The sequence below is a fragment of the Oncorhynchus nerka genome, linkage group LG15, assembly GCF_034236695.1.
Source record: "Oncorhynchus nerka isolate Pitt River linkage group LG15, Oner_Uvic_2.0, whole genome shotgun sequence".
NCBI classification, from domain to species: Eukaryota; Metazoa; Chordata; class Actinopteri; order Salmoniformes; family Salmonidae; genus Oncorhynchus; species Oncorhynchus nerka.
The window spans coordinates 58,173,545-58,197,871 of NC_088410.1; the positions used below are offsets into that span (position 1 = coordinate 58,173,545).

At 44.6% G+C, this 24,327-nt stretch overlaps 1 protein-coding gene across 4 annotated transcripts in view; it reads left to right on the plus strand.

Moving 5' to 3' along the window:
* Positions 1-24,327, plus strand: part of pbrm1l (polybromo 1, like) — a 38,909-nt gene that overhangs the window by 8,709 nt on the left and 5,873 nt on the right. For all 4 annotated transcript variants that reach the window (XM_029682866.2, XM_065001746.1, XM_029682867.2 and 1 more), the window contains exons 9-25: positions 152-368; positions 1,549-1,690; positions 3,862-3,959; positions 4,458-4,596; positions 4,918-5,055; positions 5,682-5,793; positions 7,495-7,702; positions 11,390-11,693; positions 11,970-12,106; positions 12,204-12,415; positions 12,583-12,765; positions 12,900-13,057; positions 15,017-15,259; positions 19,842-19,987; positions 20,306-20,463; positions 20,683-20,866; positions 21,107-21,317. In XM_029682866.2, coding sequence (XP_029538726.2) covers positions 152-368; positions 1,549-1,690; positions 3,862-3,959; positions 4,458-4,596; positions 4,918-5,055; positions 5,682-5,793; positions 7,495-7,702; positions 11,390-11,693; positions 11,970-12,106; positions 12,204-12,415; positions 12,583-12,765; positions 12,900-13,057; positions 15,017-15,259; positions 19,842-19,987; positions 20,306-20,463; positions 20,683-20,866; positions 21,107-21,317 — 2,990 coding nt within the window. The remainder of the gene's footprint in view (positions 1-151; positions 369-1,548; positions 1,691-3,861; positions 3,960-4,457; positions 4,597-4,917; positions 5,056-5,681; positions 5,794-7,494; positions 7,703-11,389; positions 11,694-11,969; positions 12,107-12,203; positions 12,416-12,582; positions 12,766-12,899; positions 13,058-15,016; positions 15,260-19,841; positions 19,988-20,305; positions 20,464-20,682; positions 20,867-21,106; positions 21,318-24,327) is intronic.

Consider the following 24,327-nt stretch of genomic DNA (forward strand, 5'->3'; position numbering starts at 1 on the left):
TCAACACAACAAACGCGCGCACACACTAACCAGATTTGAATTGTTGAGTCTTTGAGGCCAAGCCCTCTTCATAGCTTTATGTTGTTACGGTGTGGTTAAGTATGTGTGATTTTGTAAATGTGTGCACTTCTCTGTGTATCATGTGTTCCAGGCTCTGTGCATTATGACGAGGGTGAGTCTGAGGCGGAGTGCCTGAGCTCCAGTATGGACATGGGTAACCCAGTGTTCCAGCTGTACGAGGCTGTGAGGGGGGGCAGGAACAGCCAGGGACCGCTCCTTTCTGAACCCTTCCTCCAGCTGCCCTCCAGGAAAGAATACCCTGACTACTACCAGCAGATCAAACACCCCATCGCCCTGCAGCAGATCAGGTAGGAATAGGCTACTACAGTACATCGTCCTATAGCTTCCTATTTCGCAACAAAGCATCCTTCACTCATGCTGCCAAACATACCCTTGTAAAACTGACCGTCCTACCAATCCTCGACTTTGGCGATGTCATTTACAAAATAGCCTCCAATACCCTACTCAACAAATTGAATGCAGTCTATCACAGTGCAATCCGTTTTGTCACCAAAGCCCCATATACTACCGACCATTGCGACCTGTACGCTCTCGTTGGCTGGCCCTCGCTTCATACTCGTCGCCAAACCCACTGGCTCCATGTCATCTGCAAGACCCTGCTAGGTAAAGTCCCCCCTTATCTCAGCTCGCTGGTTACCATAGCATCTCCCACCTGTAGCACACGCTCCAGCAGGTATATCTCTCTAGTCACCCCCAAAACCAATTCTTTCTTTGGCCGCCTCTCCTTCCAGTTCTCTGCTGCCAATGACTGGAAAGAACTACAAAAATCTCTGAAACTGGAAACACTTATCTCCCTCACTAGCTTTAAGCACCAACTGTCAGAGCATCTCACAGATTACTGCACCTGTACATAACCCACCTATAATTTAGCCCAAACAACTACCTCTTTCCCTACTGTATTTAATTTATTTATTTATTTTGCTCCTTTGCACCCCATTATTTTTATTTCTACCAGTGTTTTACTTGCTATATTGTATTTACTTTGCCACCATGGCCTTTTTTTTGCCTTTACCTCCCTTATCTCACCTCATTTGCTCACATCGTATATACACTTGTTTATACTGTATTATTGACTGTATGTTTGTTTTACTCCATGTGTAACTCTGTGTCGTTGTATGTGTCGAACTGCTTTGCTTTATCTTGGCCAGTTCGCAATTGTAAATGAGAACTTGTTCTCAACTTGCCTACCTGGTTAAATAAAGGTGAAATAAAATAAATAAAAATAGGCACTGTACATGGAGAGTTGGTGTCCGTGTAGCTAACGGCAGTCAATGATGAAAAAGAGAATGTCCGCTCACAGTGTTGCTGCTCCCAATGCAATTTTTTTGTTCGTTTTTCTTTCTTCTCCTTTTTTGCGAGCAGCAAAACTCTATGGACCTTGTTTTTGTCCAGCTCCTGGTGCTATTTTGAATGTATGTAAAAACCCATCCATTCAGTGAATGATGAACTTCTTTGTCCCTGTCTCAGGGAGAAGATGAAGAATGGGGAGTATGAGAGTGTGGAGCAGATGGACTCTGACCTTACTCTGATGTTTGAGAATGCCAAGTGTTACAACGTGCCCACCTCAGGCATCTCCAAACGGGCCCTCCGGCTGCAGCAGATCCTGCTGGTCAGTAGAGGGACTTGGATGTTGTTTGCCCTTTGCTGTTGGTTTAGGAGGGGGCTCTCCAGCCCTGTTCCTGGGGACCTACCCTCTTGTAGAGTTTCACTCCAACCCCAGTTGTAACTAACCTGATCTAGTGCCTTGCAAAAGTATTCACCCTCCTTGGCCCCCTATTCACCCCCCTATTTTGTTGCATTACAACCTGTAATGTAAATAGATTTTTATTAGGATTTCATGTAATGGACATACACAAAATAGTCCAAATTGATGAAGTGAAATGAAAAATAATGTGTTTTAAAAAATTCTACAAAATGGAAAAGTGGTGTGTGCGCGCATATATTCACCCCCTTTGCTATGAAGCCCGTAAATAAGATCTGGTGCAACCAATTACCTTCAGAAGTCACATAATAAGTTAGATTGCACAAAGGTGGACTTTAAGTGTCACCTGATCTCAGTATATATACACACCTGTTCTGAAAGGCCCCAGAGTCTGCAACACCACAAAGTGGCACTATGAAGACTAAGGAGCTCTCCAAACAGGTCAGGGTCAAAGTTGGAGAAGTACAGATCAGGGTTGGGTTATAAAAAAATATCTGAAACTTTGAATACCCCATGGAGCACCATTTTAAATCCATTATTAAAAAATGTAAAAAATATGACACCACGACAAACCTGCCAAGAGAAGGCCGCCCACCAAAACTCACGGACCAGGCAAGGAGGGCATTCATCAGAAAGGCAACAAAGAGACCAAAGATTACCTTGAAGAAGCTGCAAAGCTCCACAGCAGCAATTGAATTAACTGTCCATAGGACCACTTTAAGCCGTACACTCCACAGAGCTGGGCTTTACGGAAGAGTGGCCAGAAAAAAAATAAGCAAACATGTTTGGTGTTTACCAAAAGGCATGTGGGAGACTCCCCAAACATATGGAAGAAGGTACTCTGGTCAAATGAAACTAAAATGGTGCTTTTTGGCCATCAAGGAAAACGCTATGTCTGGTGCAAACCTAACACCTCTCATCACCCCGAGAACGCCATGCCAACAGTGAAGCATGGTGGTGGCAGCATCATGCTGTGGGGGTGTTTTTCATCGGCAGGGACTGAGAAACTGGTCAAAATTGAAGGAATGATGGGTGTCTCTAAATACAGGGAAATTCTTGAGGGAAACCCGTTTCAGTCTTCCAGAGATTTGAGACAATGCCCCTAAGCATACTGCTAAAGCAACCCAGACTTCAATCTAATTGAGAATCTGTGGTATGACTTAAAGATTGCTGTACACCAGCGGAACCCATCCAACTTGAAGGAGCTAGAGCAGTTTTGCCTTGAAGAATGGGCAAAAATCCCAGTGGTTAGATGTGCCAAGCTTATAGAGACATACTCCAAGAGACTTGCAGCTGTAATTGCTGCAAAAGGTGGCTCTATAAAGCATTGACTTTGGGGGGGCGAATAGTTATGCACGCTCAAGTTTTCCGTTTTTTGTCTTATTTCTTGTTTGTTTCACAATAAAAAAATATATATTTTGCATCTTCAAAGTGGCAGGCATGTTGTGTAAATCAAATGATACAACACCACCCCAAAATCTATTTTAATTCCAGGTTGCAAGGCAACAAAATTGGAAAAGTGCCAAGGGGGGGTGAATACTTTCGTAAGCCACTGTACTTTTAGGCTGGGTTTCTGTACAGCACTTTGAGATATCAGCTGATGTACGAAGGGCTATATAAATAAATTTGATTTGATAGCTTATCAACCAGATAATTATTAGAATCAGGTGCGCTAGTTTGGGGTTGGAGAAAAAACCTACAGGGTGGTAGCTCTCCAGGAACAAGGTTGGAGAGCCCTGGTTTAGGGTAAGAGCTGAATATATTAAACTAGTTCAGAGTTCACTGGTAGGATTTCTTTCTGGTGGTGTGTTGGGACTGGAACTGTAGAAATACAAGACATAAAAATGCTAATTCTGGTGGGGTTTCTATATAACAGTGGTGGCTCATAATAATGGCCAGAACGGAGCAAATGGAATGGCATCAAGCACATGGAAACCATGTTTTTGATACCATTCCGCTCCAGCCCAATTAAGGTTCCACCAACCTCCTGTGCTGTATACAAAATAATTTAAGACCGAATGGTGAGTAATACACTATTGTTATTGTTTTGAATGCAGTATGTAATGAATGTTTTGCAGCTTAAGAAGAGGGAGCTTTTGAGGAGAGGTGACGAAGAGGAACAGGACAGCATTCTGTCCTCTGACACAGGAACCGGCAGTGCCACCAAGAGGAAAAGGTAGGACCACTTCTCTCGTTCTCTTTCCTTACCACGTCTACGTAGATGCCGATTGTTGCCATCTCACACCAAGTCAACCACCTATCGCTTTCATTCTCGATTTCTGTGTCGATCTACAACAGCTGCCCTCATGCGTATAAGTCACAGGAGGTTGGTGGCACCTTAATTGTGCAGTAATGGCTGGAACAGAATGGACGGAATGGTATCGAAAGCATCTAATACATGGTTTCCATGTGTTTACCATTCCATTGACGCCAATCCAGCCTATGTTATTAGCTGTCCTTCCCTCAGCAGCCTCCTGTGTTAGAAGTTGACCCTTTGTCAAGCTAAGTAGATCTGCAACACTTGCACTCAGGTTGCCTACAGGCGGCCAGGTTTTTCTTTGATCAAATCTATAAAGCATTAATTAACTTGTGTTAGCTAATATTGCATTCATACATGTTTTATATTTAATTTGAAAAAGTAACTTCACTAACCCAGGCTTCTCTTGCTCTGCAGCCATAAGAAGAACATGAAGAACCGTATGAAGGCATTGTATGCTGCAGTGACTGAAGCCAGAGAGCCAGGGACCAACCGGAGGCTCTGTGATCTGTTCATGGTCAAGCCCTCCAAGAAGGATTACGCAGACTACTACAAGGTAGATATGAGTTCAACACAAGGCTTTCACAATCCACTAGTTGGTGGTTGCTAGGGTCAATTAATCAACGTTTTTCTTTAAACGTACCAATCTTACTTTCCATGACAAAATGTAGTCCGGTGTATTGGATGTATCCTATTGCAGTGGAGAAACGCCACACATATTTTATATCCAAGCAGAATCTTGTTTATTTGAAACGCGTATCTCGGGTTCAGCAATGGAAAATATCTTGGAATTGTTCTTTTTATTCCCCAATGTTGGAATCGATACAGATGCCGTGGATCGACTAATCTATGAACCTAACTCCTCCCTACTAATCAGGTGATCCTGGAGCCCATGGACCTTAAGACCATCGAGCACAACGTCCGCTCAAAGCGCTACACCACCGAAGAAGCCCTGATGGACGACATGAGGCTGATGTTCCGCAATGCACGTCACTACAACGAGGAGGGATCTCAGGTAGGACCACAGCCAATCACTCACAGGGCCATGTCGCTGTGAACAGTGTGAAGCGAACCGGTGTACATGCGCAGATACTGTGTGAGAGCAAAGTGTTGTATCTCGCTCATTCAGTATCCTCAGCTATTCGTTGATGATAGGCCCTGCTTTACTGAAGTTGAAAGACATTGTGAGATTATTACATTGCAAGATACAGCTTTTGATAAAATAAAATAAATTGTCGTTAGGTAGGTCTAGTGCACGGTCTGACTGTCTACTAGGTGGCCGACCTGCCTGTACTGTGCCCCTCCCCTCTCTCGCCATCTCGCTAGCTTGCTATGACGACAGTGAGACCCAAAGAATTGCTGGCATTATGACTACACGTGGAATCTTTTCTTCTTCTCATAATAACAGAAAACCGATTTTGAAAAAATAAAAATGTCAGTTTAAACATTTAGATCGTTTTTTTTTTTTTCAATTTGCCATATCCCTAGTAGGTGTAAAACTGGGTGGGACTGACTACCTGAACTTGTCCAGTAAGAAACTGAATGCTGTCTATCCTATTCCTTAATGAACACAACCCTGGGCTAAATTTACAACAAAAGGGAGGGTTGAGTGACATGTTCTGATGTTGTGTTGCTGTGAAGGTTTATAACGACGCTGGCATCCTGGAGAAGATGGTGAAGGACAAGAGGAAGGAGCTAGGATCTTCTCCCGAGGAGGACACTGACAACATGGGATCTCCTAAGCTCAAACTAAGTGTGTTTGACTCTTCTCTATTTTTAACATTACTTCCGAAAAATTCCAAGAAAGCATACACCTTAGCCAAATACACTTAAACTCAGTTTTTCACAATTCCTGACATTTAATCCTAGTAAAGATTCCCTGTCTTAGGTCAGTTAGGATCACCACTTTATTTTAAGAATGTGAAATGTCAGAATAATAGGGGGGGAAGAGTGATTTATTTCAGCATGTATTTCTTTCATCACATTCCCAGTGGGTCAGAAGTTTACATACACTCAATTAGTATTTGGTAGCATTGCCTTTAAATTGTTTAACTTGGGTCAAACGTTTCGGTAGCCTTCCACAAGCTTCCCACAATAAGTTGGGTGAATTTTGACCCATTCCTTTTGACAGAGCTGGTGTAACCGAGTCGGGGTTTGTAGACCTTGCTCGCACATGCTTTTTCAGTTCTGCCCACAATTTTTTTTATAGGATTGAGGTTAGAGCTTTGTGATGGCCACTCCAATACCTCGACTTTGTTGTCCTTAAGCCATTTTGCCACAACTTTGGAAGTATGCTTGGGGTCATTGTCCATTTGGAAGACCCGTTTGCAGCCAAGCTTTAACTTCCTGACTGATATTCTTGCTTCAATATATCTACATAATTTTCCTAACTCATGAACCCATCTATTTTGTGAAGTGCACCAGTCCCTCCGGTAGCAAAATACACCCACAACATGATGCTGCCACCCCATGCTTCATGGTTGGGATGGTGTTCTTCAGCTTGCAAGCATCCCCCTTTTTCCTCCAAACATAACGATGGTCATTATGGCCAACTGTTCTATTTTTGTTTCATCAGACCAGAGGACATTTCTCCAAAAAGTACGATCTTTGTCCCCATGTGCAGTTGCAAACCGTAGTCTGGCTTTTTTATGGCGGTTTTGGAGCAGTGGCTTCTTCCTTGCTGAGTGGCCTTTCAGGTTATATCGATATAAGATTTGTTTTACTGTGGATATAGATACTTTTGTACCTATTTCCTCCAGCATCTTCACAAGGTCCTTTGCTGTTGTTTTGGGATTAATTTGCACTTTTAGCACCAAAGTACATTCATCTCTAGGAGACAGAACGCCTCCTGAGCGGTATGACGGCTGCGTGGTCCCATGGTGTTAATACTTGCGTACTATTGTTTGTACAGATGAATGTGGTACCTTCAGGCATTTGGAAATTGCTCCCATGGAGGAACCAGGCTTGTTGAGGTCTACAATTTTCATTCCTGATGTCTTGGCTGATTTCTTTTGATTTTCCCATGATGCCAAGCAAAGAGGGACTGAGTTTGAATGTAGGCCTTGAAATACATCTACAGGTACACCTCCAATTGACTCAAATTATGTCAATTAGCTTATCAGAAGCTTCTAAAGCCATGACATCATTTTCTGGAATCTTCCAAGCTGTTTTAAGGCCCAGTCAACTTAGTGTATGTAAACTTCTGACCCACTGGAATTGTGATACAGTGAATTATAAGTGAAATAATTTGTCTGTAAGCAATTGTTGGAAAAAGGACTTGTGTCATGTACAAAGTAGATGTCCTAACCGGCTTGCCAAAACTATAGTTTGTTAACAAGAAATTTGTGGAGTGGTTGAAAAACAAGTTTTAATGACTCCAACCTAAGTGTATGTGAACTTCCCTCTTCAACTGTATATCTGTTTTGATGACATTTTCACGGAATTCTCTCTGTAGGGAAGAGTGGTGTGTCTCCTAAGAAGTCCAATAAGTGCCTGACCCCCCTGCAGCAGCGCCTCAACGAGCTGTATGACGCTGTGAGGAACTACACAGACGCCAGGGGGCGACGTATCTCCACCATCTTCCTGCGCCTGCCCTCCCGTGCCGAGCTGCCTGACTACTACGCCACCATCAAGAGGCCCATCGACATGGAGCGCCTGCGCAGGTAAGCTAGAGGCTAACCTGTGTGTGTGTGGTAGTGATGCGCGGGTTGACTCATAACCCGCAGTTTCTGCGGTTATATCTGGGGGTTTAGGGTCATGTAATATTGTGTGGATAAAGGCTGGGTTGAATAAAGAGAAAACAATGCCTTACATTCATGGATGTTTTATCATTCTTGTGCAATTTATATTTATAGGCTACATTGATGTTTTTCTTTCATTATTTTAGGCTAACTGTACGTGTGCCAAATAGTCTACAAATTATTTTGGGAACGGGCAAAAAAAAAAGCAAGCGTTAATCCACGGCGGCAAAAAGGACAATGTCAGAGTTTTATTCAATATGAGAAAAGCTGTGAAATGGAGAGTTGAAAATAGAGCGAAGGGAGGGCCAGAAATGTAATGTTTTGGAAAGATGTGGTAAAAGGATGATAGCAGTACAGTCTATGTGTAATTGTGAGGGCTATATAAATTCAACAGTCACAAGACTGGGACTTCAAATAAGCCTATGACACTTTAAGGGAACTGTAGCCTACTGTTCGGATGGGTTAAATGGAAAATGAAATCTGGACACTAGGTCTATAACCTCTCACATAGCCTTAATATTATCTCCTGAAGAATTAAGCATTTCTTACAGTAAAATTTGGCAATACACAAAATGTAGGCTACATTTTGACTTGGGAATATGAGTTGAGAGAAAATCTTTCTTTCAGTATCTTGAGAGAATGCGAATGCACAGTTAGCACCACTACAGACAGTATCTATCTTTATCAGCATCATAAAAGCTGATAGTATTTCATCCACATAAAATATGCATCCAAGCTGAACTAAAATCTCATCAGAAACATATTGGGTTGTTTTCACAGCTTTCTATTTCCTTACAACCGGTCAAACTGATGAGATGACAGAGAACTTTACCAATGTCAACTAGATTGAAGCATTCATTCTGTTGAATTCTTCTTATTCTTTTTATATTTCACCTTTATTTAACCAGGTAGGCTAGTTGAGAACAAGTTCTCATTTACAACCTGGCCAAAATAAAGCAAAGCAGTGCGACACAAACAACAACACAGAGTTACACATGGAATAAACAAACATACAGTCAACGATACAATAGAAAAAGTCTATATCCAGTGTGCAAATGAGGTAGGATAAGGGAGGTAAGGCAATACATGGGCATAGTGGCGAAATAATTACAATATAGCAAATAAACACTGGAGTGATTGATGTGCAGAAGATGAGTGTGCAAGTAGAGTATTTTGTATTATGACATTATTCTGGTGCGCAAGGGTTTATTTGGTATTCTAGTGTAACATATAATGAGAGGAGAGAAGCTGAATGTATCTAATATAGACAAGTTGACTAAGAAATAGCCTACCAAAATGTCAGAAATTATAAGCAGAACCATATTTACCGGGTAAGGAACTCCTGCACCTCCTGTCAACTCTTTCTGCCGTCTCTGACTGTAGCCTACAGCGAATTCTCTAAATTAGCGGGTCAGGGTTGAGTATGTGCCTCAGATTTTCACTTTATTACATATAGTTGGGTGGTTGCGGGTGGGTTATTAGCAATTGCAGGTGGGTGCGAGTGAACAAACAGCTGACCCTTCCACCACTAGTGTGTGGCTAGCTAAAGGTTAGGTTGCTGGGTGGTTAGAGAGGTGGGCCAGGAACTAAGGTTGCCCTGTTTGAATCCCAGCTCCGACAGGGAAAAGCTGTTGTGGAGTGAGCCAGCAACTGGAGGGTTGCTTGTGTCAGTATCCTTGAGCAGGGCACTTATCCCCTAAACTGCGCTTGGGGTTGGGATCTGATAAAACAACCTTTCATTCAGTAGAATAAAATAAGAAGAGTATAGTACAAAAATAACAGGTATCAGAATAAAATTGACTGTAACAACAATGTCAGTGACATTTATTTGAGTATGATTTGCCCTCCAAAAATGAATAATTAAATAAATACTACATAGGTTGTTGTAGCTTTATTTGAATGAAGTGAGATGAATGACGAATCCATAAAGCAAACCATATTAAGTAAAGATGTAAAAAATATATATATATATATATATATATACACTGCTCAAAAAAATAAAGGGAACACTTAAACAACACAATGTAATTCCAAGTCAATCACACTTCTGTGAAATCAAACTGTCCACTTCGGAAGCAACACTGATTGACAATAAATTTCACGTGCTGTTGTGCAAATGGAATAGACAACAGGTGGAAATTATAGGCAATTAGCAAGACACCCCCAATAAAGGAGTGGTTCTGCAGGGGGTGACCACAGACCACTTCTCAGTTCCTATGCTTCCTGGCTGATGTTTTGGTAACTTTTGAATGCTGGCGGTGCTTTCACTCTAGTGGTAGCATGAGACGGAGTCTACAACCCACACAAGTGGCTCAGGTAGTGCAGCTCGTCCAGGATGGTACATCAACGCGAGCTGTGGCAAGAAGGTTTGCTTTGTCTGTCAGCGTAGTGTCCAGAGCATGGAGGCGCTACCAGGAGACAGGCCAGTACATCAGGAGACGTGGAGGAGGCCGTAGGAGGGCAACAACCCAGCAGAAGGACCGCTACCTCTGCCTTTGTGCAAGGAGGGGCAGGAGGAGCACTGCCAGAGCCTTGCAAAATGACCTCCAGCAGGCCACAAATGTGCATGTGTCTGCTCAAACGGTCAGAAACAGACTCCATAAGGGTGGTATGAGGGCCCGACGTCCACAGGTGGGGGTTGTGCTTACAGCCCAACACCGTGCAGGACGTTTGGCATTTGCCAGAGAACACCAAGATTGGTAAATTCGCCACTGGCGCTCTGTGCTCTTCACAGATGAAAGCAGGTTCACACTGAGCACATGTGACAGAGTCTGGAGACGCCGTGGAGAACGTTCTGCTGCCTGCAACATCCTCCAGTATGACCGGTTTGGTGGTGGGTCAGTCATGGTGTGGGGTGGCATTTCTTTGGGGGGCCGCACAGCCCTCCATGTGCTCGCCAGAGGTAGCCTGACTGCCATTAGGTACCGAGATGAGTTCCTCAGACCCCTTGTGAGACCATATGCTGGTGGGGTTGGCCCTGGGTTCCTCCTAATGCAAGACAATGCTAGACCTCATGTGGCTGGAGTGTGTCAGCAGTTCCTGCAAGAGGAAGGCATTGAGGCTATGGACTGGCCCACCCCTTCCCCAGACCTGAATCCAATTGAGCACATCGGGGACATCATGTCTCGCTCCATCCACCAACGCCACGTTGCACCACAGACTGTCCAGGAGTTGGCGGATGCTTTAGTCCAGGTCTGGGAGGAGATCTCTCAGCAGACCATCTGCCACCTCATCAGGAGCATGCCCAGGCGTTGTAGGGAGGTCATACAGGCACGTTGAGGCCACACACACTACTGAGCCTCATTTTGACTTGTTTTAAGGACATTACATCAAAGTTGGATCAGCCTGTAGTGTGGTTTTCCACTTTAATTTTGAGTGTGACTCCAAATCCAGACCTCCATGGGTTGATACATTTGATTTCCATTGATAATTTTTGTGTGATTTTGTTGTCAGCACATTCAACTATGTAAAGAAAAAAGTATTTAATAAGAATATTTCATTCATTCAGATCTAGGATGTGTTATTTTAGTGTTCCCTTTTTTTTTGAGCAGTGTATATTTCTCCCTGTTTCAATAGAAAATGCAATGATCTTATCTTCTTGTTCTCCAGCCACATGGCGGGAGGCCGATACCAGGACGTGGATGCTCTGGTGGAAGACTTTGCAGTGATGTTCAACAACGCCTGTACCTACAACGAGCCAGAGTCCCTGATCTACCGTGACGCTCTGCTCCTCCACCGTGTGCTCCTGGATACCCGGCGGCTGCAGGAGGGAGGGGAGGAGGGCGGCGGCTCTCCCCCTGCTGTAGGGCCAGTGGTCATGGAACTGATCAGGAACCTGTTTGTGTCTGTGCTGGCGCACCAGGACGAGGAGGGGAGGTGTTACAGCGACTCACTGGCTGAGATCCCTGCCCAGGTAAGAGAAAGGAGATCGCCCATACTCTACCTGGTGCCGCCGTATTCACAGTGTCTCGGGGTAGGAGTGCTGATCTAGGATCAGGTCCCCCACTGTCTATGTAATCTTATTCATTGTGATCTAAAAGGCAAAACCTATCATAATTCGGCACTCATATGGCCCTTGGTTATGCTCTTAAAAATAACTGATGCTTAAGATATCAGCAAAGTAATTCAGAGTTTTTAATAGCAACTGTTTTTCTGAACGACAAATAAAACTGTTAACTGACTTCAACAGGACCCAACCAGCCCGGAGAACCCTCCGCTCAACTTCGACGTGATCCGGGCCAACATAGACCGAGGACGCTACCGCAGGCTGGACGTGTTCCAGGAGCACATGTTCAATGTGCTGGAGAAGGCCAGGCGCCTGCACAGGTACGTAGTCATTAGAAAGGCCTTTTGAATTACTCTCCAACCTTTTTTTAGTCTTGAACCACCCCCAGAACCCTCACTTTGCCCTGTCTCTTCCCAGGACGGACTCTGAGATCTTTGAGGATGCGGTGGAGCTGCAGCAGTTCTTTATAAAGATCCGGGATGAGCTGTGTAAGAACGGAGAGATCCTCCTCTCCCCTGCGCTCAGCTACACCTCCAAGCACCTGCACAATGACGTGGAGCAGGAAAAGAGAGAGAAACTACCTAAGGAGATAGAGGAGGACAAACTGAAGAAGGAGGAGGAGAACAAAGGTGTGTTAGTGCGTGATGGCGTTGTGGCCGGGTATGCGTGTGTAGAATACGTGCATTTCTTCTGTGCTGGTGTGTGATTGCCAGTGCAGGTGATTGATGTGACATAGACTCTGAGTCTGAAGCGTATACAATGTGAGAGGTATTCTAATATTCTAATTTACTTCCAGAGGAGGGAGAGAAGGCTGAGGACCCAGCTGGGGGAGGTGCGGGGCCAGAGAGGACATACCGTCAGGACTGCAGCTTTGAGAACAGAACCTACCACGTGGGTGACTGTGTCTACGTGCAGCCAGCCGAGGCCAACCTCAAGCCTCACATCGTCTGCATCGAGCGCCTGTGGGAGGATGAAGCAGGTAACCAACTCAACAAGCAGGTTTAGAAATGCACGCTTTGAGACACACACACACACACACACTCTTACTGCTTTCTGACACTCCCTCCTGTTAGTAATGTGTGTGTGTGTGTGTGTGTGTGTGTGTGTGTGTAGGTGAGAAGTGGCTGTATGGCTGTTGGTTCTACAGGCCTAGTGAGACCTTTCATCTAGCCACACGCAAGTTCCTCAAGCAAGAGGTCTTCAAGAGTGACTACTTCAACAAAGTACCAGTCAGCAAGATACTGGCAAAATGCATGGTCATGTTTGTCAAGGTAAGGCTATCCTATATATCTGAACGGTTTTGATAATACACACCCCGGGACCATAGATGTATGCAATTCTATGCTCATCTATCGGATCATTATTTTAGCTGAACATTATAGCTACATGCATGCCCCGCCTACCTCGGGATCTGTCTTCTTCAGCCATCTATTTCCTGTGTTTGAAGAGTGCTTTTATTTCTCTCCTGCAACTCATTCATGCTCTTACTTGTGCCTGTCGCTTTTTCACGTTAACGTTATGACTGCGGAGATGTTTATAATGACCTGTCAAACACACCCCCAGTAATTGCTGAAATGGGCTCAATGGAATATATTCTTTCTGTTGCATCTTTAAGAACACTAAAGCTTTGTCTGGAATGTAATGTAGGCCTGTTGTCTCGACACTTTAACATCACGAGAAAGAGAAGAAGTAACTTTATTTAAAAAATGTTATTTGTGGAATTGAAAAAATCATTTAATACAGTTGAAATGTGTACAAATTAGATGCTCTGAAATGAAAGCAACTTCAGAAAATGGACTTTCGGATTATACTGATATTATGTCTGATCTCGCAAAACAATGTTAAGTGTATAGATGGGTGTGATCTAGAGCAAAGCGTGTTGATTTTTAATCCGAGGGTATCCTGCTATTGAATGCTATTTGTATCCTGCTGTTGAATTATGCAACTGAACGTGCTAACAGTAATTTATCAGGCAGTCGAGACAGCAAGTTTTTGGTGGTTGCAACCCTGTTCCACCTCTTTATGTTAATTTTGTGGTTTATGCACTATGCAAATGAACCTAGTGTATTTAAACAAATGAGGCATGTGTATATATTATTTTGAACACACACATATATACTGAACGAAAATATAAACACATTTTTATTTCTTGCGGTTGCAACACTCACTACCAAGTTACAAACTTCCTCTGGAAGCAACGTAGGCACAAGAACTGAGCTTCATGATATGGGTTTCCGTAGCCGAGCAGCCACACACAAGCCTAAGATCACCATGCGCAATGCCAAGCATCAGCTGGAGTGGTGTAAAGCTCGTCGCCATTGGAGTCTGTAGCAGTGGAAACACGTTCTCTGGAGTGATGAATCACTCTTCACCATCCGGCAGTCCGATGGATGAATCTGTGTTTGGCAAATGCCAGGAGAACGTTACTTGCTCCAATGCATAGTGCCAACTGTACAGTTAGGTGGAGGACGATTAATGGTCTGGGGCCGTCACTGACTGCCTGTTCACCCCGCTCTCATCCAGAAGGCGAGGTCAGTACAGGTGCATCAAAGCTGGGCCCGAGAGAAAAACAGCTTCTATCTCAAGGCCATCAGACTGTTAAACAGCCATCACTAATATTGAGTGGCTGCTGCCAACATACTGACTCAACTCTAGCCACTTAAATAATGGAAAAATGGATGTAATAAATGTATCACTAGCCACTTTAAACAATGCAACTAATGTTTACATACCCTACATTACTCATCTCATATGTATGCAAATAGTGTTACCTATATATTTTTTGTCTGATTCTCTATGGTTAAAAAAAAGATACTAATGCACTTTATTTTGTAAAGTGGTTCCTTGCATCATACAATGATGTAAACATGGTGATACAGACTATTGTTTTTATTTTTGGACAAGTAACTTGGGCTTTCAGACCAGCAAAAAAAAAAAAATCTGTCCTTGTCCTAAAAAAGTTAATTCCAAGCCCCGCCGTTGCTAAATATTGTAATGTCATTTTGTAATATGAGATACACTGCCTTGTATAAAGCATCATCCCTCTCATTTTGACATGTACTAGTCCATATTGTTTGTGTTTTGAAATCGTCTACATTGTCTACTGTGCAGAACCACTGATCTACAAGTCACCTTGTATCCCAAATAACTACTCATTACCAAGATGAATGATTCTTCCTCAAACTGATTCCCTCCAACACACTGACCAACTGTGTGCTCCCCCTCTACAGGATTACTTCAAGCTTCAGCCTGAGGGAGTAAGACCAGAGGACGTGTACGTCTGTGAGTCCCGTTACTCTGCCAGGAACAAGGCCTTCAAGAAAATCAAGATGTGGGCCGGGCCAGCCGGCGTGAGGTTTGTCCCTCGGGATGTGCCGTTGCCCGTTATCCGCGTGGCCTCCATGTATGCCAAACGTGATCAGGAGAAACTGTTGGCCGTGGCCGATAACGGCAGCCACAGCATCGTCGACAAGGTGAGAAGTCTGTGCACAGGAGGATATTAGCTCAGTTGGTATAGCATGGTGCTTATGCCAGGATAGTGGGTTTGATTCCCAGGACCACCCTTACATAAAAATGTTGCACACATGACTAAGTCGCTTTGGAGGAAAGCATCTGCTAAATGGCATATGTTACTGTCAAACGATTAAAATAATTCATCAACATTTTAGAATTTGTAACAATGTTGGCCCTGAAGAGATATATTTATGTTTTTTTTTAAGCAGTGCATTAACAGGCATAATATGATTTGATTATAAGGGAAGAAACATAAAATAATCTGTATCAGACTTGCTTTTAAATGAGAGTCCCATTTCTATGTGAATTTGATCGGGATGCCCAAAAAGTGACATATTGCAGCTTTAACTTTGACAGCCCTAATTATTCTATTTTATTTTAGAGCGTGAAATGCATTTGTCCTGCTTATTGGACATGTCCATCACAAATAAGACCATCATATTTACTGTACTTGTGAGACCACTTCATTGAGGACTTCTTTTAAGGGTGAATATTTTCCTGGTATTTTACAATTCACTCTTCTCCCAGGTAACCCAGTATTTCCTGCCAAACCGGAATTGTTATTCAAAAGCATTATAAAGCATATAAATATGTCTGGATTTGATTGGCGGTTTGATAAGCATGAACATTTTAACCTGACGCTACCTGAGCCTGATGAGCCATATATTACATACATTTTATGAGCCCTACATGAACGACATTTAATGAGCCCAAGCCCAAATGATTGTACCGTTGTCCAATACATCTATGATATAGGCTACTACACATTTCTGCATGACAGAAAAACATTTTAAAAAGCCCATGATGTAGCTAGCTACTGTAGTTGTGGCCACTCATCTGTCTGTCTGCAACATGCTCTCGGGGCATTTTGTATTATTCTGTGCATAAATCTGAGACAACATTGGCAGTAGAATGGCCCATACTGAAGAGCTCAGTGACTTTCAAGGTGGCACCATCATAGGATACCACCTTTCCAGCAAGCCAGTTCGCACTGTATATTCTCTCTTGGGTAAATAAATGAAACTAGCTCCAGTAGGCTAATGTTTTTAGTGTGAACTGCGTTACTGTACTGTATTATGCTGTATTATATGGACTGGAATTACACATTACATCATTCAAACCATGATAAAGCAGAAGAGAACATGGGTTCTGGTGCAGCCCATGAGGCCTACAATGTTGCAAGCATAGGCTAGCGAATTAGATTTTAATTTTGAAATATAATACAGCCAATTTGCATAATTAGTAGGCTGACGCATATATCACTTTCATAACATGTCCCCTAATGTTATTAGACTACCTCCTTTTTATCACTCTGTTGTTGCTTCATTCCTTCCTCGCTTTCAACAGTTAAATGAAATAAGTCCTCATTATAATGACATCCTAGAATATTGGACTAGAATTAGATGAAGGCTTTCACTTCTCTTCACGAAGATTGAATGGGTCTGAATGAATAACTGCTATCGCCATCGCACGTTCACGCTTCTTTTAAACTACCCGTGAGTTCTATTGGCTGCTGTATTTAGCATTCAGCAAGTAAAGAGCTTACGTTCCTATTGGAATAGTGTATTGGTATTAGAAATGTTAAAAAATTATGTCCAGCAAGCTATTCTAGTCTACCTTTTCCTGCATGGGACTCAGAGTTAAGGAGCATTTTTATTTAAGGAGAGACAAGCGTAGCACAGGTACTTGCGTATTGCGCAAGTAACAGAGGCTGTAAGTTAGTAGCATATTATGCATAACCCATCATTAATTAGCTAAATATAAGGCTTCTACTGCATTGAATTTATTATCTTAAAGAGGTTGGCTAGGAGGATAGATGCTTTTGTTCATGTAGTGTATGTGGACAGCTGCTCGTCGAACATCTCATTCCAAAATCATGGGCATTAATATGAAGTTGGTCCCCCCCTTTGATAGAACAGCCTCCACTCTTCTGGGAAGGCTTTCCACTAGATGTTGGAACATTGCTGCTGGGACTTGCTTCCATTCAGCCACAAGAGCATTAGTGAGTTCGGGCACTGATGTAGGCCAATTAGGCCTAGCTTGCAATCGGAAATCCAATTTATCCCAAAGTTGTTCGATGGGGTTAAGGTCAGTGCTCTTTCCACACCGATCTCGACAAACTATTTCTGTATGGACCTCGCTTTGTGCACGGGGGCGTTGTGATGCTGAAACAGGTAAGGGCCTTCCCCAAACTGTTGCCACGAAGTTGGAAGCACAGAATCGTCTAGAATATCATTGTATGCTGTAGCATTAATATTTCCCTTCACTGGAATTAAGGGGCCTAACCCGAACCATAAAAAATAGCCCCAGACCATTTATTCCTCTTTCACCAAACTGTACAGTTGGCACTATGCATTGGGGCTGGTAGCATTCTCCTGTCATTTGCCTAACCCAGATTCGTTAATCGGACTGCCAGATGGTGAAGCGTGATTCATCAATCCAGGGAACGTGTTTCCACTGCTCCATAGAAGAATGGCGGCAAGCTTTACACCACTGCAGCCGACGCTTGGCATTGCACATGGTGATCTTAGGCTTGTGTGCGGCTGTTCGGCCATGGAAACCCATTTCATGAAGCTCCCCCCGAGTTATTGTGTTGACGTTGCTTCTAGAGGCAGTTTGAACTTGGTAGTGAGTGTTACATTTACATTTACATTACATTTAAGTCATTTAGCAGACGCTCTTATCCAGAGCGACTTACAAATTGGTGCGTTCACCTTAAGACATCCAGTGGAACAGCCACTTTACAATAGTGCATCTAAATCTTTTAAGGGGGGGGGGGGGTGAGAAGGATTACTTTATCCTATCCTAGGTATTCCTGAAAGAGGTGGGGTTTCAGGTGTCTCCGGAAGGTGGTGATTGACTCCGCTGTCCTGGCGTCGTGAGGGAGTTTGTTCCACCATTGGGGGGCCAGAGCAGCGAACAGTTTTGACTGGGCTGCGCGGGAACTGTACTTCCTCAGTGGTAGGGAGGCGAGCAGGCCAGAGGTGGATGAACGCAGTGCCCTTGTTTGGGTGTAGGGCCTGATCAGAGCCTGGAGGTACTGAGGTGCCGTTCCCCTCACAGCTCCGTAGGCAAGCACCATGGTCTTGTAGCGGATGCGAGCTTCAACTGGAAGCCAGTGGAGAGAGCGGAGGAGCGGGGTGACGTGAGAGAACTTGGGAAGGTTGAACACCAGACGGGCTGCGGCGTTCTGGATGAGTTGTAGGGGTTTAATGGCACAGGCAGGGAGCCCAGCCAACAGCGAGTTGCAGTAATCCAGACGGGAGATGACAAGTGCCTGGATTAGGACCTGCGCTGCTTCCTGTGTGAGGCAGGGTCGTACTCTGCGGATGTTGTAGAGCATGAACCTACAAGAACGGGCCACCGCCTTGATGTTAGTTGAGAACGACAGGGTGTTGTCCTGTTACAACAGGACAGATGATTTTTACGCGCTTCAGCTCTCGGTGGTCCTGTTCTATGAGCTTGTGTGGCCTACCACTTCATGGCTGAACCGTTGTTGCTCCTAGACGTTTCCACTTCACAATAACAGCACTTACAGTTGACCGGGGCAGCTCTAGCGGGCAGAAATTTGACGAACTGAACTGTTGGAAAGGTTTCACGTTGAAAGTCACTCAGCTCTTCAGTACGGGCCATTCTGCTGCCAATGTTTGTCTATGGAGAGTGTATTGCTATCTGCTATTATACACCTGTCAGCAACGGGTGTGGCTGAAAGAGCCTAATCCACTAATTTGAAGGGGTGTCCACATACACTATATATAGATGCACTATATGAGAGAGAGATCTCTAGGATGCCATTTGAATGCGAGAGAATGCTCGCGCGTGCAATGATATTCGAGTGATAGGCTGTCTTTAAGACTCAGCAACTGCAATTTAAAAAAATTTATCTTTACAATTTAAAAAAACAGTGACTCCCGAAAGCCAGATAGAGATTGGTAAATTTAGACGTGCATTCGGTCTTTATATTACTGTAGCATAGGCTATGCTGCAGCAAATGTAGGCCTACATGTCGCAATAAAAAAGTTACCATGATGGGTCTACGTACATTGTGAACTGACTCCATACTGAGATGGACTGTCTGTCCCCACCCTGATTCATCATACAGGCTGTAGAGAAGCCAGATTTAGACATTGCATATCATTTAACAGTTCCATATCACTCCATGCTGTTCATGTCGGTCATTTATTATTATCATTTACCGGTTTCTCACAGTTATTTATCCCGGGAAAAGGGAGTTATTTTGGGAGGTTAATTTCGATAACCGGATTCGAACAATTCATCCTTACTTCTTATCTATAATTTCATCGTAAACAACACTGAAACATTGGAATGTATTAACGTACCCGTTCCATATTGTTGAGCCGAACTGAACAAAGCGAGCTGTGTTGGTTTACGCACCATAGTTGCTGGAGCGGTGTTGGAAAGGACGCCGTGAAAGGAAAATATCTTGAGTTGGCACAATACGGGTTTGGGTTGACACGATAGTGTAAAAAAGTGTACTGGTGTTACTGAGTGTGTGCTCTCATACTATGTGACTCTGTGTAGGAGCTTGAGGATGTCCCGGTAGAGATGAGTGGAGGGGAGCCAGACTGTCAGTACTACGACCAGCTCCACTACAACAACATGTGGCTGAAGGTGGGAGACTGTGTCTACGTCCAGTCACACGGGCTCGTTAAACCCCGTGTCGGCAGGTACGTCAAACACACCTCGTGGTATTTGGTTTCTCTTCAGAACTCTTTTGTAATGTGTTGATGGTGTCGGTGGCTCTTTCTCTTTCCTCGATTCCTCTCATCCTATCGCCTCTTTCTCAAAAAATGCATTGGAGAACATGGTCCGAGGGGAGGGACCTGTGACCTTACTCCTCCAATGCAGTTGAGGAGATAAAAAAATCACAGAAATATGGATTGAGATAAACCCTTTGTGTTTTGAGTATGGAGATGTGGTGTATGTCTGTGAATGTGGCCATTAGGAAGCCAACGGGGCTATTTTAATGGATTGACCTGTAACAGGATAGAGAAGCTGTGGGTGCGCGACGGCGCAGCATTTTTCTTCGGACCCATCTTCATCCACCCAGAGGAGACGGGACACGAGCCCACCAGGATGTTCTACAAGAGAGAGGTGTTCCTCAGCAACGTGGAGGAGGCCTGCCCCATGACCTGCGTCATAGGTACCTTGCTACTTTGCTAGGCTTCTGCACTGCCTTCCGCATCCTCTCTACACTCAACATGCATTCATTATAGTTGTTTCCATTATCAAACCTTTGCTAGACTAGTTTCAGACATTCAAACCGTTTCAGACATCAAGTACCCCCTGGAATACTAGGTTCAATAGCAGTATAATTGGCCCTATAATTAACCATCACTCTCTCCATCCCTCCATCCTGCAGGTAAATGTGTGGTGTCGTCCTTTAAGGACTACCTGTCGTGTCGGCCCACTGAGGTGTCTGAAGAGGACGTGTTTCTGTGTGAGAGCCGTTACATTGAGAGTGAGAAGCAGATGAAGAAGTTTAAGGGCCTGAAGCGCTTCTCCCTCCACGCTAAGGTGGTGGACGACGAGGTCTACTACTTCAGGTGGGAGTGACTCACAAGCCCTATCCCCTTCCTCCTCCTGAAGTGTGCCCTGAACTAATTCACTCCCCCTCGTGGATTGGACTGGTGTGTATATACAGGCTAAGGAAGCTTCTCTGCTTACTTCAGGGAGAACAAGGGAAGATAATTGGACTGTAGCCAAAGACTTGGTTAAATAGATAGCACTTGTGATTTTCTTGTTTAGCTGGTATCAACCCTCTTCTCTGATTGGTCCATTTCCAGGAAGTTGATAGTGCCCCAGAAGGAGGCGTCTCCTCTGCTGAATAAGAAGATTGAGGAGCTGGAGCTGAAACTGGCAGACATGGATGAGGGGGATGAGGATCTGGATGACCTGGAGGATGAGGATGAGGCTCCAGAGACCCCCTCCATGCCCACCATTCAGACCCCTCTGGCAAGCGATTTGGACGTCATGCCTTATACCCCTCCTCCCCAGGTCTTACAAACACCCACACGTACTGAATGCCCAACTGTTGTACCCTTCCACACACACACGCCTCTCCTCGCCCCAAATATCTTATCCCTTCCTCATATACAGCCATTCACACATCCTTGGCCCAGTGTCTTACTTTTATCCAAGCATCCAGTTCGTATGCCTACTCCCACCTAACCCCTCCATTCAGCCAGTCATGCATCACACACAGCTTTATGTAGATTTTACACCCATTACCATCATAACCCCAAGATCTTAAAACTTCTACTAAGCTAACATATGGAATTGTTTTAAGATGGTGTAACAAAGGATAATTTAGCTATTTGATTTAGATAAGTCCCCTTTATGTATGCGTGTATGTATGTACGTATGTATGTATAGTAACAGTCAAAATTTTGGACACACATACTCATTCAAGGGTTTTTCTTTATGGAATCATGTAGTAACCAAAAAAGTTCATATTCAAAGTAGTCACCCTTTGCCTTGATGACAGCTGTGCATACTCTTGCCATTCTCTCAACCAGCTTCATGAGGAATGTTTTTCCAACAGTCTTGAAGGAGTTCCCACATATGCTGAGCACTTGTTGGCTGCTTTTCCTTCACTCTGCGGTCCAACTACACATTTACATTTAAGTCATTTAGCAGACGCTCTTATCCAGAGCGACTTACAAATTGGTGCATTCACCTTATGACCTCCAGTGGAACAGTAGTGCATCTAAATCTTTTCAGGGGAGGGGGTGAGAGGATTACTTTATCCTATCCTAGGTATTCCTTAAAGAGGTGGGGTTTCAGGTGTCTCCGGAAGGTGGTGATTGACTCCGCTGTCCTGGCGTCGTGAGGGAGTTTGTTCCACCATTGGGGGGCCAGAGCAGCGAACAGTTTTGACTGGGCTGAGCGGGAACTGTACTTCCTCAGTGGTAGGGAGGCGAGCAGGCCAGAGGTGGATGAACGCAGTGCCCTTGTTTGGGTGTAGGGCCTGATCAGAGCCTGGAGGTACTGAGGTGCCGTTCCCCTCACAGCTCCGTAGGCAAGCACCATGGTCTTGTAGCGGATGCGAGCTTCAACTGGAAGCCAGTGGAGGGAGCGGAGGAGCGGGGTGACGTGAGAGAACTTGGGAAGGTTGAACACCAGACGGGCTGCGGCGTTCTGGATGAGTTGTAGGGGTTTAATGGCACAGGCAGGAGCCCAGCCAACAGCGAGTTGCAGTAATCCAGACGGGAGATGACAAGTGCCTGGATTAGGACCTGCGCCGCTTCCTGTGTGAGGCAGGGTCGTACTCTGCGGATGTTGTAGAGCATGAACCTACAGGAACGGGCCACCGCCTTGATGTTAGTTGAGAACGACAGGGTGTTGTCCAGGATCACGCCAAGGTTCTTAGCGCTCTGGGAGGAGGACACAATGGAGTTGTCAACCGTGATGGCGAGATCATGGAACGGGCAGTCCTTCCCGGGAGGAAGAGCAGCTCCGTCTTGCCGAGGTTCAGCTTGAGGTGGTGATCCGTCATCCACACGGATATGTCTGCCAGACATGCAGAGATGCGATTCGCCACCTGGTCATCAGAAGGGGAAAGGAGAAGATTAATTGTGTGTCGTCTGCATAGCAATGATAGGAGAGACCATGTGAGGTTATGACAGAGCCAAGTGACTTGGTGTATAGCGAGAATAGGAGAGGGCCTAGAACAGAGCCCTGGGGGACACCAGTGGTGAGAGCACGTGGTGTGGAGACGGATTCTCGCCACGCCACCTGGTAGGAGCGACCTGTCAGGTAGGACGCAATCCAAGCGTGGGCCGCGCCGGAGATGCCCAACTCGGAGAGGGTGGAGAGGAGGATCTGATGGTTCACAGTATCGAAGGCAGCCGATAGGTCTAGAAGGATGAGAGCAGAGGAGAGAGAGTTAGCTTTAGCAGTGCGGAGCGCCTCCGTGATACAGAGAAGAGCAGTCTCAGTTGAATGACTAGTCTTGAAACCTGACTGATTTGGATCAAGAAGGTCATTCTGAGAGAGATAGCGGGAGAGCTGGCCAAGGACAGCACGTTCAAGAGTTTTGGAGAGAAAAGAAAGAAGGGATACTGGTCTGTAGTTGTTGACATCGGAGGGATCGAGTGTAGGTTTTTTCAGAAACTAATCCCAAACCATCTCAATTAGGGTGATTGTGGAGGCCAGGTCATCTGATACAGCACCCCATCACTCTCCCTCTTTGTCAAATAACCCTTACACAGCCTGGAGGTGTGTTTTGGGTCATTGTCCTGTTTGGGGAAAATATTATAGTTCCACTAAGCGCAAACCAGATGGGTGGCGTATTGCTGCTGTGGTAGCCATGCTGGTTAAGTGTGCCTTGAATTGTAAATAAATCACAGACCGTGTAACCAGCAAAGCACCTCCACACCATCACTCCTCCATGCTTCACGGTGGGAACCACACATGCGGAGATCATCCGTTCACCTACTCCGCGTCTCACAAAGACACATCAGACCAAAGGACAGCTTTCCACCGGACTAATGTCCATTGCTCGTGTTTTTTGGCCCAAGCAAGTTTATTCTTCTTATTGGTGTCCTTTAGTAGCAATTCGACCATGAAGACCTGATTTTGCCCCAGTCTCCTCTGAACAGTTGATGTTGAGATGTATCTGTTACTTGAACTCTGAAGCATTTATTTGGGCTGCAATCTGAGGTGCAGTTAATTGCAGATTTCTGAGGCTGGTAACTGTAATGACCAGCAGAGGTAACTCTGGGTCTTCCTTTCCTGTGACGGTCCTCATGAAAGCCAGTTTCATCATAGCGCTTGATGGTTTCTGCGACTGCACTTGAAGAAACTTTCAAAGTTCTTGTAATTTTCTGGATTGACTGATCTTCATGTCTTAAAGTAATGAAACTGTCGTTTCTCTTTGCTTATTTGGGCTGTTCTTGCCATAATATGGACTTGGTCTTTTACCAAATAGGGTTATCTTCTGTATACCACCCGTACCTTATTGGCTCAAACGCATTAAGAAGGAAACTTTTAACGAGGCAGACCT